Below are 17,581 nucleotides of genomic sequence, written 5' to 3' on the forward strand. Positions count from 1 at the left end.
TTGAGGAATAACCTTAGAGATAGCCTTCTTGGTTTAGAATAGAATTGTACCATAGCATGGCTATGTCCACCAACAGCAGTGGATAAAGAAGTTGTGGTACATGTTTGCAACAGAGTACTACTCTGTCATATAAAAGAGTGAAAGACGTCATTTGCAGCAACACGGTGGACCCAGAGATTAGCAAGGTAAGTGAGGTAAGCCAGACAAAAACAAATACTGCCTGTTATCACTTATACATGGAATCTAAAGAAAGAACAAATAAATGTATATATATTTTTTTAAGTGCAGAACAGCAGGGGCACAGGGCGTGGTCCTACTCACGTGGGCTGGTAGGCGCACTCTGTCTCCAGCTGCCAGTACCAGCGAATGTGACTTGGGGGAGGAACGGCGTAGACCGTGCACGTCAGTGTCTGGGAAGTGCCGTACTGGTAAGAGTCCACGGGAGACAGCAGAGATTTCTCACCAATCTGAGGTGGGACTGGAGGTGAGAAAGACAACTTTTGAACTGTCAGTCAGCTTGGAGGAGTGGAAAGTTGCAGTTTTCAGCACCCAAAGCCTGTGTTTTGCCAAGCATAGGATTTCTGCCCCCATTTGCTTTTCCAAGAACATTTAGACTTGGAAACAGGGCACCTGACTTCTAGTGATACTCATGATAATAATAATAAACTAGTAAGTTGGGTGACTTTGTGCCAGTCTCACTGCCCTATGACTCGCTTTTCTCATCTGCATCAGCGGGAGAGCTCTCCTCGCTCTTCCAATTTCACAAGACTGGGCAAGCCTCCAGAAAGAAAATACTGTAGTTGTGAATAATACAGTAAGCAGATGTATTATGTGCTGAACATTGTTCTAAGTGCTTTACACCAATTTATTCACTTAATCCTCACAGCCACTATTATTGTTCTCCACTTTATACATGAGAAAAATTTAAAAGTGAAATGACTTGACAAGGTCACCTACACTGCCTCCTTCTCCATTTCTCCCTCCTTCTTCACCTTCCTGCCTTCCTTCCTCTCTCCTATCCTTTCTTATCTTCTTGCCTTCCTCCCTCCATTCCTTCCCTGCCTGGCCTCCTTCTTTCCCTTTTTTCTGTTTTTGGCTCTAAAGTCATTAATGTGAAACTATCTTATCACTTCCAACTTAAGGCCCAAGATTATACTTTCAAAACTTGACTTCTTTTTAATGCTTGTTTTAGAGAGGAGGGTAAATGCTAGGGTGAATCAAATGTGAAATGACTTCCTGGATGAATGAGATGGTTATTCACTGTCCATTCTTACATCTTTCTTTCTTGTTCATTTCCTTCTTCCCACCCTTCCTACCAGCTTCTCAGCTTCTCTCTGCTCCCAAACCCCTATATCCAACTGGCTCCTAAATGACATTTCTGGAACCTGTTTTCTTTAAAATACTCCTTGAAGCTGATGTCCCAGCAAAGAAATGAAGCCAAGCTCAGTAGACATACAGAGCATGGCAGGATGTATAAGGAAGCACTTTAATATCACATGAGAAGGTTCTGAAGTTTTAATCTGCTATGCCAGTAGAAAGCATAAAGAATTACAACAGACAGGTATTTCCCAACCTGTGTCTGGAGCAAGATATTAATGGATGTATGCGGGAGGGGTGTGCTAGTCAAATGTTTGTTAAACCTCAGCTACTTTGTCTTCCTGCCCTCTCCCACTGGAAGATGGCAATATACCATGTCCATCAACTTAGCATCTCTTGCATTTGCTTAACCAGGATGACCTTCTTCTCCTACCCAGAAGACTTATTATAAATAAGCATCTTTCAGGTTGGAAAAAATAAAGTTCAAATTATCCTTAAATCCAAAATTTAATATCTCCCCTTTACAGCCTCAGAGTCAGGTCCCAGACTTCTGTTGAAAAAAAGATTAAAACACTTCCAAGAAATGTCCACCTAGAAAAGCTTTCTGCATTGAAGCTATATGTGCATCACTGATACATAAACCCCAAATCAAACTAGAAATTTCCCACAAAATTCAAGAAGAATCTTAAACATTTGCATGCCAGAAGCACAATTCAAAGGTACTGCAATTGAGCCTGATGACTGTCCCTGCTAGCACTTTTACTTCACAGTATTTAGCCATCGGCTATACCATCTACTTTAGTCTCACATTTGACCAAGGTTCGATCACCTGGCCTCATAAGCAAACGTGTCCAAAGCACACTGCTGCCACCTCGTTTCAAGCCACACTGTTCTGGATCATTTTTATACACCGGAGCCTACTCATGATGCCAGTGAGGCAGAGGTGCCCAGCTGCTCAGGAGGACATCATCAAATTATTTACAATAGAACAGGGGCAGAGAAGGAAAACTGAACAGACTTACCATTCACCACCAGAGATACCATGTGGCTCTGTTTCTCCTTTGAAATGGGATTGGTAAGAATGACAGTGTAATTTCCTGTATCTTTTTCACTCACTTCCATAATAGTCAGCATATGCCCCACTTTAACTGTGTGATTGGACTCAATGGGTCTTCCATTTTTATACCTATGGGGAAAAATTTCCAGGAATTAGTCCAATCTGAGGATTTGCTTTCATGTGGCACAAGGCTCTGCATTTATGTCCAGTTGTTACCATTTTATTTCTGGAGGAGGGTAACCAAGGTACTTGACAGGGACTCTGACACGTTCCCCCAAGGTGGCTTCCACCAAGGATTCCATGCCACTACCGAAAGCAACAAACGGCTTTTCTGGAAGAAAATAAAGATAATTTTTTCTCATAGATGGCAACTTCTTAGAAGTGGCCATTTGTAAGAAGAGTTTCAAGTGAAGAGTCAAAAACTGTGGGTCTGAGTCGCTGCGGTTCCCACACTCCTACAGGTCCCATTCCAGCTCCTCTCTCACCCCTGGTCTCTAGCTGTTGTCTCGCCCTCAGTCTGCTCTGCAAGCCTACTGAGCACGCCAATCTCACTCAGTCCAAGCATCTGCTTCTCTGCGAAGCTTTCTCTATGTCCCCCCGGAGCCCCTGGGTGCTCCTTCTCCTCTGGTCCCTTCACACCCTATACAGAACCCCATGTTCTGTATCCACCAGGACTCAGTCCTCAGACCTCTTCTCTCTATGGACACCTCCTCTTGTCAATTACACTCCTAAATTTGCATCTCCTGCCCCAACTTCTCTGGGATCTCAGTTAACATATTAAAGTTTCCACTTGGATATTTAATGGGCATCTCCAAATGAAGCCACCAAACCTTGGGTACCCAAATCTTACTCCCCTCCTTACCTTCCTTATCTTGGTTAAGAAAATTACCCTTCACTCAGTTGCTCACACTAAAAACTCAGAGGCCATCTTCTAATTCTTTTCTCTACATCCCACAGGAAGGGAATCAACAGCAGATGCTATTGGCTCTATCTTCAAAGTTATATCCAGAATCAGTTCACTTCTCACCACTTCCACTTCCACCAAACTTGTCCAGGCCACCCATCCATCTCTCACCTGGATGACTGCAATTAGCCTTCTAACTAGACTCTCTACTTCTGCCCTTACTTCTCTAAAGTATTTCACATTAGAAAAAAAAAAACTTATACAGTGATCCTATAAAAACATAAGCCAGAGTGTGTCTCTCTCTGCTCAAAACCTATCTTGCATTCCCATACTATAAAATCCAAACTCTTATGAAGGCTTGTAAGTTAGATGCCACACAAATTATCATCTAAACTGAGACATTTATGTGAGTGAAAGAGAATAAATGGGAAATTAAGTTATTTTCTCAAAGCCCCACAGAAACTAACTAAATATAGCTTTCACCAATTGCAAGGCTTATGCTTACAATTCAAGGAAGCCATTCAGCCTTGTAATTGAACAAAACTTGTAAAATGATCTTAGATAAAAACCCTCTGCTTACTATAGTGATAATAAGAATAGCAGCAACAACAAGTAATATTTAGTGAGCACTAACTACATCAGCTCATTTCAGCTCTAAAGCTGGGCTCTGAACCCAAGCTATGTTCTTGACCCTGAGGTCCTAGCAACAGCTCAAAAGGATCTTCTGAATGAACAAAATAGGATTCACTAGCTGACCCAAACGTATTTGAATTGTCTCACTTTTCAAGGCAGAGCATAATTCTGAAGGCAATCTTCGCTTACCATGTACCCGGACGAACGTGCTGTTCTTCTTGGTCATCAGCCCACTGGAAGCTGCACAGATATACCACCCCTGGTCACTCCGGGTTACACCATCTATAGTCAAGGTGCTCAAAAACTTCTTCATTTCAGTCCCAGACTGGGTTTTTAGGTCCCGGTTTATAAGTTTCTTATGCTGATGCTGAAAAAGAGGTTACTGAACTTCCAGAGGCCAGTATAACATTCCCCAATAGCTTCTAGATACCAACAAAAGTCTTGGCCCTTGGTGAACACTATTTAATGCTAATAATAGAGACTTCTGAACTTTTAACATTATGCAGATGACAATTACATTTGATTTCAGGAGAAATAAATAGAATCAACTGAATTAGGAATTTTAAAACCTCACATAACAGGAATGAGAGAAATATTAACTGCAGAAACACAAGGAAATATGACCACAGTCTAAGGAGAAGAATGTCTCATGCCACTTCCTGCAAAAAAATTTCCTTAAAGGGAAAATAGATCAAGGACTTTGGAGAACGGAGGAATAATGCAAACTGGAAAGACGTAATCATCAAAAGAAAACTAATCTTCACAGCTTGGACAGAGTTCTTGATTTTGCCTCTTTCTTTCTATGGGTGCTGTATGTCCTGTAGTTCTTTTAAAATGTATGTGTATGCATGTGTGTGTTAGTGTGAGCTAAGGCCCTTCAACTTTACCTGGCCAAAGAGGTCCCTGTCTCTCTCAATCAAACTTCAGTGGAGCTCATTATCAAAGTATTTGGAGGTCTGGCTTTGAGTTGTTAGTGTTACCTTCAAAGAAGGGTATTCCCAGTGGAAGTCGATCCCCACATTTAGCTCAGTTCTTGCTGTACAGTTTAAGATGAGCTTCTCTCCAACAGACAGCTCGACTCCATGAGAGGGGCTCAGAACCACATCATAAATCTTGTACCCTGGAGCAAGTAAATTGGAAAAAGAGAAAGTGAGAGGGAAACCAAATCTATAACTTTGCTCACATTTTTTCAGAAATAAAGCAACTTCAAAATGTATCACATCATTTTCCCCTGAGGGCCTCCCCAAACCTTGGTAACTCCCAGGAAAAATGGCCTACAGAGATTCACAAAGCAGCTCTAAAGGGATTTCCAAAGTGTTGTAGCCCAGTGGACAGAAAAGCAGTAAAATCTGAGAAGTCAACAGTCACTGGGGCCAGCTTTAGAAAGTTACTGAACTTTCCATAAAATAGGTATACTGAAAAGAACTGATGCCAAGCAATGCTCGGAACATTGAATTTTTCATAAAATTTGCTCCTATAATAGAACTCTTATTCATCCTTGGTCCTGATAAGAAAGGAGAAAAATCTCAATTGCACATAGGTTTGGAGAAGGAAATGGCAACCCACTCCAGTGTTCTTGGCTGGAGAATCCCAGGGACCGGGGACCCTGGTGGGCTGCCGTCTATGGGGTTGGACAGAGTCAAACACGACTGAAGTGCCTTAGCAGCAGCAGCACATAGGTTTATTGGATAGAGAAAGAGGGGATGTAATGAACTGCTTAACACTAAATCTTGAATTAATATATTTCTCAATATCTTTTGTCTTCCAGGATCTTAATATAAGAAGCTAATTTTTATTATCTAATATTAAAGATTAAAAAGGAATTGTCCTCTTACCTATAACCACAATTATGTACATAATAGACTGGTAACTTTCATCATTGATTTTTGCTTCACAGAAGACCACGCCAGCGTAACTGATCATATAGCTGGGAATACTGAAGCCTTTCTTGCTGTCCCAGGAAATTCTGTTACCATCAGGAACAAATCTTTTTTCTGGATACCTCTGGGTAGAAAAAGATATATCAAATATTTAATCGTGTTATCCAAAAGTGAAAACCATGAACACTGAAAAATTCATCTTATTTTAAGATTACAAATTGGTTTTATTTATTGTCATATTGACCCTTTCTAAAGTTTCCTTTAAAATTCATTGTTGATTTTAATGTTATATAATATATACAATATATAATATATATAATTACAACATAAACAGGCTAACCATCTTAATATTAGCTAAAAATTAAAGGTAAGAGATGATGGAAGAAGATGTAACTTACTGCACAAAGTGACACATTGAGGTCTGAAACAGTCCCCAAACATGGAATCACCACAGTTTTGTTTTTGTTCTCGGTGATGTACACAACTTCATGCTGGTCGCTAACAGAAGCAATAAATGGAGACCTGTAATCTAGATGAGAATGTCATTTCATTCGTTAATGGCATTTACTAGAAAAGCTGGTCATCTTTCAGGTTCATAAACCCTAACCAGAGAAATGAATGACTGGGAAAGATATTTCTCACTAGGCAAGGGAATCTGGAAGTAGGTCGTCTGGTAGAAATTTGGCAGATTGATCACTACAGTTTTTTCAAAGTGAAAGAGCGTATGTCTTTATTTTCATAAACCTTTTCATATACATTACACATCTCTCATATACATAAATTTTAAAATAAATTTAAAGTTAAATCTGTATAGTTTGCCTATCGAGTTTTATTAATATTTTAAAAAATTCACATTCTTTCTCTTTAAGCAAATAATGTGTCATGAAATCAGATTAATGGCTCCCAAAGGATCTTTAAAATAAAGAAATAACTGACCATTTTTAATTCAATTCAAGAGAAAGCTTTAAAATTGTGAAGAGTAAATATAAGATTCTGTATAAGGTAATGTTTAATAGTTATTGCATTTAGCTTAAGATTCAGTAGTCATTAATATTTTCAGTGACCAAAACATGAAAAACCATCATGGCAAAGACAGAAAAAAACAAAAGAGATTTTAATGCTGTTCAAACATTGATCATATGATGTTAATATGCTACTGGGAAACCACTCCTTTCCCCAGAGACAGAGTTGGGGTAAAGGCATGCTTGAAATCTCTGAGAGATAATGGGTCATACCAATACCCCCAACACACCTGACCAAGCATTTTCACAGCTCTTCAAGGTCGCTGGTCCAAGTGAAGAAAGAGTTAATTAAACCAAAGGGGGAAAAGCAGCTAATTCCCTGCAACAGCAGAAGTTTGATTTCCTTCCCAGCTGGAAAACACAGAAAAGCAGCCAATCCAGGCCACCACATGCCACAGCCATTATCTTACGAGGCCAAGACCCACTTCCTGGCTCCATCATTGCTGGAGGGAATGGGGTCAGAAGACTAAGGAAGTAAGGTGGGGACCACAGGGGATATTAAAGGACTATCCATAGGGAATACTTCAATGTTTTCTTTTCCATTGTTAAACTTCATGACCAAAATCTTGGACAACTCACCTCCTAGAACACTAGGCTTAGACAGGAAGTAGAATTTGATGGTTTTCTCAAAGACAGGCAGTGTACAAATAAACAGGGCTGGAGATGGCTACATCTTAGTATTACCTATCTTTCAGCTACATGCTATGAAATATTACATAGCTTGCTTATAGAGCAAGTCTTTGGAAGCTAAATTAACCCCTTGATGTAAGACTAAAGCTATTCAGTAAATCAATTCTATTTCAGTACCCCCCCAAAAAGGAAATAAACAAAAGAAACCCAAACAACCACCCATCCTCTCAAAATAAAATATTTACTGGAACTCATGAAATGAATTTTCGCTTGTCTCCAGGTTTCCTGACTTGGGGAGAAGGAAATAACGAGATATTATGGGAGAGGTTCATCCTAGTAGTATTTCCAGACAGCCTGAAAGCAGGAAATCCTTGCAATCTTCTGAGAAAGCCTGATCTCCCAAGACTGCCAGATCAAAAGGAGCCAGAAATTCTCAAAGATCTGAGCCTTGTCTCTTTCAACTTCTGCAGAAGGGAGGACGACACGAATCTATCCTGGATTGTGCTTACCCTGCACAAAAGTAATTCTCAAATATTGTGCAATCCAGGAGTGACATACATTATTTGATGGTTCTCCACTGCACTGACCATATTGCACTACTGAAATGTAAATGGCAATATGCAAGTGTGCTTCCCAAAGCTGATGAAATCCCTGCTCTGTAAAAGATGCTTCTGGGAAAAAAGTCTAAGCCATCCTTACCTGCTTCAGATTCTCTGGGATGTACAGAGGTATACAAATGAATAAATAAAATTTAGCTCATCTTTACTGAAAAGAAAAATATTTAGTATATCTAAGCAAAATACTATACTATACAGTTAACACAACCAAAGTTACATGATTGGCATCTACTAGTTAAGTCAGTTTTCCCAGGAAAATTAAGTTAATATAAGATTTTTGAAACACAAAGCAAAGAATAATTCAGATTATAAATACTAAATACACGTGACATGTATTGTACCCTACGTGGATGGTAAGCTGGCCTCCACAGTGTAAATTCCAAATTGCAGGCTCTAGGATAACAGAGCACATCATCCAAGACCTTAGACCACACAAGCAAAGGAAAGAAATCCTGTCTTCAAAAGGCTCTTTGAGTCAGTGTCTTCATTTGCGTGAGTGTATGGAAACTTGTTTTTCATAAAGTGTAAGAGGGGGAAAAAAAGCTCTTATGAACAAAAAAGCTCCAGAGCCCTTGGCTGATTCCCTGTGCATTCTTGGGGAAATCTCTGAATCTGCTGTAGATAACCTATCTCTCCACAGAAACTGCTCCATAATTCATCCCTGAATCTTCCTTTTCAAGGATTTCAGGGTTTTTCCCCTCAAACATCAGAAGGCTTCTTATAAATCTCCATTGTCAGTTGCAAACACAGACTTCGCTTAGAAACAAAGATCAGAACCGAACTAATTGGGTAAAAGAGGTGTAACAGGGCCCAAGCTGCAGAACAAATCACTGAATCTTGTCCTCAGAGGAGGCCTTCGGAGAGAGGAATTCTGTGGATTCCTCTTGGCCAACAGCCTTCAGAGCGAGCCTTTGTTGTCCTCAATTCTTCTGTGCACCTATTGTGCTTTGTCACTGGTAAATCAACTTGAGAAGTGAACTGCATTTAACCACTCACCTTGAACATACACATAAACAGTGGAGGCCATGTCAGTGTCCTGGTAGAAGCACTTGTAGGCTCCAGTATCATTTCCAATCACTTCTGAAATTGTGAGCATTTTACAGAAGAAGCCATCACTGCAATCTGTGACCTCCACTCTTTTCTCAGAGCTGCTCTGATTGTTGGGCCAGAGCCAGCGCAAGTCCCTCTGACCCCTGAAAAATTCATTACAACCAAGTATTTAAGTGAAATGCCTATGAGACTGTTTCTAAGAAAATAGAAGGTTTAGTTCTCCAACTTATACAAACTCCTCATATTATGGACAATATGACAAAAAGGCAGAGTCTTAATTTCAGAAATTAACTCATTCATTCATTCAACAAATATTTATTAAACATGAGCTATGTGCCAAACATTGGTAAAGACTGAGAATACAGCAGTGAACAAACCAAACCTCAATCAATGCCTTCATGGAACCTCAGTCTAACTGGAAGACACAGGCAAAAAAAAAAAAAAAGTAAATAAACTTCAATGAAGCCAAAATGTTCAAAAAGTGAATAATATTGTATAAAAGGTAGTGATAAGTACTATGAAGAAAATTTAGAAGATGCAAACAAACAAGTGAAGGGTTAGTTCTGGAGGGAGGTAACTTGGTGAAGTGGGCCGTATGTATATTGAGGGGGACAGAGCTTCAGGCAAAGGGAACGGCAATGTCAAGGCCCTGGGGTGGATTCCTATCTATAGTGTTAGGAGAATGGCAGGTAATCCAAAGTAGCTACAGAAGAGTGGGCAGTCGGGAGAGTAAGAGGTGAGGTTAGGGTGGAAGGGAATGCAACTGTCACTGGCACATACAGTACTCTTGCCTGGAAAATCCCATGGATGGAGGAGCCGGGTGGGCTGCAGTCCATGGGGTCACTAAGAGTCGGACACGACTGAGCGACTTCCCTTTAACTTTTCACTTTCATGCATTGGAGAAGGAAATGGCAACCCACTCCAGTGTTCTTGCCTGGACAATCCCAGGGAGGGGGAGCCTGGTGGTCTGCCGTCTATAGGGTCGCACAGAGTCGGACACGACTGAAGCGACTTAGCAGCAGCAGCAAGGGCCTCACAGGACGTTGAAAGGATAGCATTAAAACACAGACTACTTTCACTGCAGAATTTCTCTGCAAAGCCCCAAAGAAGACGGTCAACGTGAAGACAAATGTATCATCACTGACCCTTCTTCAGCAAACTTGACATCAAATTGCAGCGACATTAATGAAGTTACTTTTAACATACGCCATCATTTTTCTCATGACATAAAGGGAGTACAGAATCTCAGGGGGTTTAAATAACTTTTCTTGTCAAGGGTGGTTAAGAGGGAAATCTATGGAGAAATGCATCTTGAAATAGCAAAGCTAGGCCAACAGCTCCTCTTCCTGGTTTTTCCCTAAGTGCTGGTTATTGGTGACCTACCCTTGATAGGGGACTAGAGTATCCTTTACACTCGGCAAGCTAAAATAGATCGGTGTCACCGTGCTGAACACTTTGCATTCATCACGCCGAAACAATGGCAACAAGTGCCCCAAGGTTCTTTGTGGACCCTCAGCACTCTTCTCAGAGGGCAAGGTCGCCTCCACCCATCATTTCTGCCAAAGCCACACTGGTCCCAAGAAGCCTCTGGGTCTGACAAGCATAATCACTACATTAAACCTCAAGTTCTCTTACTTTTCTTCCTGCGGTAGGGGCTGGAAGGCAAAATTTAAAAGCCTCTTTTTCTTGTCAAGAAGACCTATTTCCCCAGTGAGCAAGAATCAAGAGCGTGACTTCTTGCTAGCTGGTGAGTGACAGACATGTCAGAACCTCAAGCCAGAGCATGAGATTCACTCAGTAATATTAATGACTGAATATTAAATTGCTACTATAGTCAGAATTTTATCATAAAGTTCTTGAAAAATGTTAAACAGATGTCCAAGAGCCATGCTGAGAATAACAAATATGTCCCAAAACTTCTTTAACTCTAAGGGTACATCCTTGATTTCATTTATTTATTCAACATTGATACAGTATATATAACATACCACATGCTAGGTGCTATCAATAATGGTTAGTAGGGTGTGTGTGTGTTGGTAAAGGATTGTAGGGGAAAAAATATCAGTTAAATTGCACAGAATTTCGGGGAGAAGACCTTTCTCATGTTTTCATTATTACCTTAGTTCTTAGAAACCTCACTACTTATAAACAATTACAATGACTCTATTACAATTCTGCTGTATGAAAATTATTGTTTCTTTAATAAACAATGAGATATTTGACACAGGAAATCTGAATCTAAAAGGAATCCTTACCTGCAAGTAATCTGAAGCGTTGTGTTAGCCATAATTGTAACTATGTCTTTTTGGATGCTGAGCCTGGGTGGATCAAGGGAAACACTAGAAAATCCTAGAAACAAATTAAATAAATGAATGTAATTGCCACTGAGTCAGGGCCAATAGGAAACACCTTCCATAAACAATGCACACTCTATACTTTAAAAGGCCTCTTCAGCAGTTCATTGTGTAAAACTTGTGAATTTACTTTTCACCATTCCCAGTAAAAGTTCACAAGCTGTGTCATAACAGGAAGAATGGGCAGATGGTCATAAACCAACACAACAGTTCTGCAATTCATGGAGCGAGGGTGGAGTTCCTGTTTTCCTGCACTGCCAACTTCAAGGTCTTAGAAAAGGATATGGGACATTGAAACCAAATGAACCTTCATCTGATGACCTCACTCCTTTGGGAAAGGACCCACTGACATTTTTTATAAAACATAGGACGCACACATTTGACCAAACTGCTGATTACTGAGTACTACATAGAGTGACTTCTACATAGTTCATTGATGTACTTTGGTGGGAAATGTCCATGACCTTGTCTTATTTTCCTTTATCAATTTTCTAATGCACTTACTCTGGTAACTGAACTGCCAAGGTTGAACGATCGTACGTTAAAACTAGGTGAGAGGAACTGAGAAAAGAAACATTTTCCAATGTCATATAATATGCATGTACTTTTCCTCAGAGAAAAGGACTTTAAAAAGGATGATGCTAATGAATTGCAAGTGGGGAATCTCAACTTATTGATCAAAGTGTTGAGCTTGTGTTGACACCAAGCTTGGAACACAGGAAAAGTGTCTACCTAAATATACCACACAGTTTCCGTGCCATGGGTCACTCCACAGCAAGAAAACTGAGTTCAATGCCAACTAAATGCAAAGAGCTACCAGGTGTTAAAAAAAGCATCAGAGAAAGAAAAACTGTCCACCATGCTAGGGTCTTAATTGATATCCAGATTTTCAAAACACCACCTTAAAAAGTGATTGATGCTAGGTAAGCACCCAAGCTTCATATGACCCTTAACTCACATCCATTAAGAACAAATGACTCTATAGGCCTAAACTGGGATTCACATCGTTGAGCAAATAAAAGAGTATTAGCAAATATGAAAATGTATGAATAAACAAGTACGAGCAAATATTTAGTGTAAATGTGCAGAGCACTGACTCTTCTGACCCCAGCGTGAACAGCTGCAGGCAAAACAAACAACTGATCACAGGTGTTCTTATACACTCATTCAAATGTGCAAAATACATTGTTAATAGATTTGTAGGTTAATATCAAATTTTATTTTAAAAACTGGAAATTGTTATATCAGTAAACCTCAGAAGCTAACAGGCATTGGACCTGACATGTTTCGGGGGCAGCAGTCTTAAACTTTAGCATGTATCACAATATGACTAGGCCTACAAATCTGCCTTTTAACAAGCATTTCAGGTGAGGTAGGCATACATGGTCGATGGGCTACTCTTGGACAGCTGTGGTCTGGGGGGTCATGTTCAGTAATCAGCAGAGCACTTTTCAACATGAAGGAAATAACCACCCCCAAAGTGGACAAACAGTAAAGTAAAATGTTTAAAAGCAAAAGAAAAGTCTTCCAATAACCGAGCCCTGCTGCGTCTAAGGAAAGGAAAATGAAAACAACTCATTTGGATAAGCACAGATATCAAGTGTGGCTGAGAAACGCTCAGTTGAGAAATGTGTCAAAAACAGTAACTTAATACAATTCACACGATGACCCAAATGAGAAACAATCCATTATTTGTGCATATGCACAAGAGAAAAAAATGGTAGTAAAGACTAAGCTCTAAATAAGCTACGCTCCCACCATCACCAAAATAAAGCATTCTTGAAAATCTCTCGTAAATCACCTCCACAGATTATCACACACTCTGGACACACTTTCCTATGTTTAAAAAAAAAAAAAGTTATCCATTCATAGGGAACCAAAACAACATCATACTATTCTAGAGACATATCTCCAACAAAAAACTATTCTACAAGGCTATCAATAATGATAACTTCAAATTCATACATGTCCACCAACGCTCAATTTCTTTTTGCACCAATAAGCTTCATTCATTTTCATTGGCAAGTCTGAGTTCTGCTTTTCAGAAAGTTCTAAAGAAATAACTCTAAGAAGTACATACACTGCTACTCAATAAAAAGCTCTTCTATGTTCAAACTCCATAACCAAAATTAATTCATTTGTGCACTATTACCCTTCCAGCTCAAAGACAGGAAGGAAAAACAACAGTGCCTCTGTCTCTAAAATTTGATGGCATCAATTATAGCCCAATCCAATTAAGCATGTCACACACTCCAAAAGGGCAACCTCATCATTATATTCAGGGCAACCAGATTACAGTTCCTACTGCTGTGCTATGGAACACCCTGGGCTTAAAAGCAACTCACATCTTTGGGGAATACAGAACAAACCACAAGTTCCAGAACTTCACTCTCTCCCCCTAAAGGGAGACAGAGAGAGGTCTTGTCAGGGACAAATGAGTGTCCCTGGTAGAGCTGGCATGGATGAACCAAGTCATTATTAAGAACATTCAGTAACTACAGACAGATGATCCTGTTACTGTATATGCATGTGAGTGTCCTAAAAAAAAAAAAAGACAGGTGATTCTTTAATTTATAAGGAATTTTAATTTTATAAGAATTTTCCCCTGAATTGTGCTTTTCTTTCTTTCTTTTTTTTTTTTGCTTTTTCACCCTCTTCCTTCTGGCCCTCGGAAAGGGGAAATCTGGAAACCAGCAAACTGGCTACAGAGAGATGAGAGAGAAAGGCGGGGTAGAAGGAAAGGGGGAGAAGGGAGAGAGAGAAAGGAAATTTATTGCAACAAGGGCATGTGTGTTCCTAATCTTTAAGGAGAGAAATTTTAGACGGCAAGGAGAGTGGCGAGTGACACCCAATCTAGGTACCAAATCGCTCAGAGAGTTTTCAGAACGTGAACTTCTGACCATGTGCTTACCCGAAAGACCAAAGCGCTATGAAAGACGTAAAACTGTTTTACAATAGGAAGCTGTCTATTACTTGGAGACACTTTCGGAAGCTGTCACAGCCCCGGGTCCAAGGCCCCATTCCCCTTTCTCTCCGGGAAGAGAGTGCTGTCTTGCACCAGGAAGAAGAAAAGGTTTTGCTCTCCCCTGGACCCCACTTCATACAGTGGGTGCGTATAAATGAGCTCATACCAAAAAGGAACATCCGACCATCAGACCGGGGTCCCGCTTCGACTACTACAGAGGCAGAGCTGAGCGCATGGTGCCCTCCGGCCAAGCTGGCTCCCGGCTCCCAGAGGGCTTCCTTCCCCGCGCTCGGGCGAGGATGGTGCGCGCAACCGGACAAGGCTTCACCGCCTGTTCCCGCCTGCGGGGGCACCTCCTGCCTGCCAGCCCGGGGCGCCTTCCCCCTCCAGCCTCCCAAGAGCCGGAGGGTGTATCGGCTTCTGCAGGACACTCTCCAGCCCAGGTCCCTGTCAGAAAACAGTCGTGGAGATGGAACTAGGCTCAAGAGACTTCCAACTTTCTGGGTAAACTTGGGTCAGTCACTGAGCTTCAGTTTCCTCTTTGGTAAATGAAAGAACACAAAGTGTCAAGTCACTTTCACCCCTCCAGCTCTATCAGTCCCGATTAGGTCCAGCTTCCAGGTCCTCTCCTAATCCCTATCTCTTCGCCCGCACCCGATCTCTCCGTTTTCTCTCTAGGAAGTGGGCTCCTTACCCACAGAGGCAGCCCGGGTCTCCACGCAGAGCCACAGAGCAAGGGCCAGCAGCGCCTTGCTCTCCATCCCGCACCTCGCGCCGGGCGCAATGCCCAGAAATCAGGCGCCCGTTCTCTTTCTGGTCCTACTCCGCGAAAAAGGCGCGGAGATGGAACCTGCGCAGCCGCGCAGGGCTTCGGGGCGCTCGCTGCAGGAGCGTCTGCGGTGCCAGTCGGAGAGGATGATCCCGGCTGCCGGACAGCTCCTGGCTTTCCGTGGCGCGCAAGTGATGCCTCGCGCGGGCAGAGGAAACGCAACCATACACCTCCGGCTTTCTCGGAGTCCCGGGACTCAGTGCTGGGTTGGGGCCAGAGCCGAAACTCTAGAGCGCGGGGGCGGGGCTATGCAGGGCGGGGCTTCCCTTAGAAACCAGCCCCGCCTCTCAGCTGGGTTCGGTGCGTGGATCCGGTGCTTTCCCACGCCCACTCCATCTCTGCATCTCCCCCACTTGCCCACAACTGCGTCTGGCCAGTATGGCCCAAGGGAGAACGTCCCGGGTGCAACAACTCCATATCTGGCAGAAAGAAAATGTAGCCCGCAATGGGTTCTGAGGCACTCCAAGATTTAGTTGGCCGCTGCCTTCCCCAAACCCCCAAGATATTGGGGAGCAACACCGGGAGAGCGGCGAGGGGCACTGCGCCGTCAGGAGGCGCGCCAAAGTTTAGGATAGTTTTGGCTCCGCGAGCGCCCGAAGCGGCTGGGGGACTGGCCGAGGCTCAGCGGCAGGTTGAAGCAACCCGGGAGAATCGGATACTGAGCCGAGGCGAACGCAGGATCGCAACATGGTGGTGACTCCAGCCAGACTCCAGAATGTTTTGCTTGGCCAGCACAGTTGTAGTTTAAAAATCTGAATCTGAATGCCTTTAGTCCGCATATTCACTTGCCCAGTTCTCCAAAGTTCCCACTATTTCCTCTTCCACCTGATGGCTTCGCACGTTCTTAAGTTACCTGTCTCGCCCCCTAAAGCATTTAAATCTGAGACCCTCCCGCTGTATCTACCTTTCACCAAAAACCTATCTCGGGCCTCCCGGGAGCTGGAAGTACCCAGGGCTCTGGCGTACCTTATTCGTGTGTGAGTGTCTCCTTAAAAAGGAGATTTTGTCCACCGGGTGGCCTGACCAGAAGTCCCTAGTGTGACACTTCCCGGGCCTTCTCAAGAGCACAGCTTCCAGACAGGATCCCCTTAGGCGGAGGGGAAGGAGGCCGGCAGCGGCGGGCTTCACTGGAGGGGCAATGAAGCAAAGCTCCCGACCCTGGGCACCCGGAACGGTCTGTGCCAAACCTCTCGACTTTCTCGGCAGGTGTAGACTCCTCGCGGCTCTGTTAGAGGAGAACTCGGATTCCTTTCTAACCACATGTATTCTTTTCTCTCCATTTCTCCCCAAACCTGGGAAGTGACAGCACATATCCTCTAACTTCATTAAATAGGATCTTCTAGATCCCTCCATCTCTTACTTTCCAGGAGCTTCTTTTTTCTATTTTTTTCTATTGAAAAATTTTTTTTTTACAATATTGTGTTGGTTTCTGCCACACAACAATGCAAATCAGTCGTAATTACACACACATTGCCTCCCTCCCTAGCCTCCCTCCCCTCCCCCCATCATATCCCTCCAGGTCATCACAGAGAGCTAAGCTAGGCTCCCAGCGCTGTACAGAGCAACTTCTCACTTCCCTGGGGCTTTTAAATGACAACTTAAAGGACCATCTTTCAGGAAGATGGGGAGGTAGAAATATTTCATTTCTACATCTAATCCAAACTCCTCCTCCTGAAATACAAAATTAATGTAACATCTTCCTTTTCTTTTTTTTTTTTTTTTAATGCTTACTATATCTGTGCTGTGTTGTGCTTACTTGCTCAGTCATGTCCCACTCTTTGCGACAGCAGGGACTGTAGCCCGCCAGGCTGCTCTGTCCATGGGGATTCTCCAGGCAAGAATACTGGAGTGGGTTGCCATGCCCTCCTCCATGGGATCTTCCCAACCCAGGGATCCAACTGAGCCACCAGGGAAGCCCTTCCTGTATCTACCCTTCTACTTTGCCAGGTTGACATTTGAAATACTTTAACTTTGAAATGTAATGCATGTATATGGTTAAAATTATTTTTCATACGGAAAGTTTTAGAATGAAAAGTCTTTCCTTCAGCAGAGGCAAGCATATTTTTTAAATTTTTATTTATTTTTGGCAGCACTGGATTTTGGCTGTTGAGTGTGGGCTTCCTCTAGTTGAGGTGAGCAGAGGGCAGAAAGACTGCTCTCTAGTTGCAGTGTGAGGGTTTCTCATTGCAGTGGCTTCCCTTGCTGCGGAGCACAGGCTCTAGGGCACAAAGGTTGCAGTAGTTGTGGCATGTGGGCTCAGTAGCTGTGGCTCCCTGGCTCTAGAACACAGCATCAGAAGTTGTGGCACACAGGCTTAGTTGCC

The 17,581-nt window shown here is 42.4% G+C and overlaps 1 protein-coding gene across 2 annotated transcripts in view; it reads right to left on the reverse strand.

Moving 5' to 3' along the window:
- The window catches only part of KDR (kinase insert domain receptor), a 46,490-nt gene extending 31,047 nt beyond the window's left edge, over positions 1-15,443 (reverse strand). For both annotated transcript variants that reach the window (XM_052641736.1, XM_052641737.1), the window contains exons 1-10: positions 15,124-15,443; positions 11,366-11,459; positions 9,057-9,253; positions 6,190-6,320; positions 5,747-5,915; positions 4,892-5,031; positions 4,101-4,278; positions 2,591-2,705; positions 2,340-2,503; positions 322-478 (exon numbers count right to left, since the gene is read on the reverse strand). In XM_052641736.1, coding sequence (XP_052497696.1) covers positions 322-478; positions 2,340-2,503; positions 2,591-2,705; positions 4,101-4,278; positions 4,892-5,031; positions 5,747-5,915; positions 6,190-6,320; positions 9,057-9,253; positions 11,366-11,459; positions 15,124-15,190 — 1,412 coding nt within the window. In that variant the 5' untranslated portion in view covers positions 15,191-15,443. The remainder of the gene's footprint in view (positions 1-321; positions 479-2,339; positions 2,504-2,590; positions 2,706-4,100; positions 4,279-4,891; positions 5,032-5,746; positions 5,916-6,189; positions 6,321-9,056; positions 9,254-11,365; positions 11,460-15,123) is intronic.
- Positions 15,444-17,581: the final 2,138 nt, after the last annotated feature.

The sequence above is a fragment of the Budorcas taxicolor genome, chromosome 6 (genome assembly GCF_023091745.1).
Source record: "Budorcas taxicolor isolate Tak-1 chromosome 6, Takin1.1, whole genome shotgun sequence".
NCBI classification, from domain to species: domain Eukaryota; kingdom Metazoa; phylum Chordata; class Mammalia; order Artiodactyla; family Bovidae; genus Budorcas; species Budorcas taxicolor.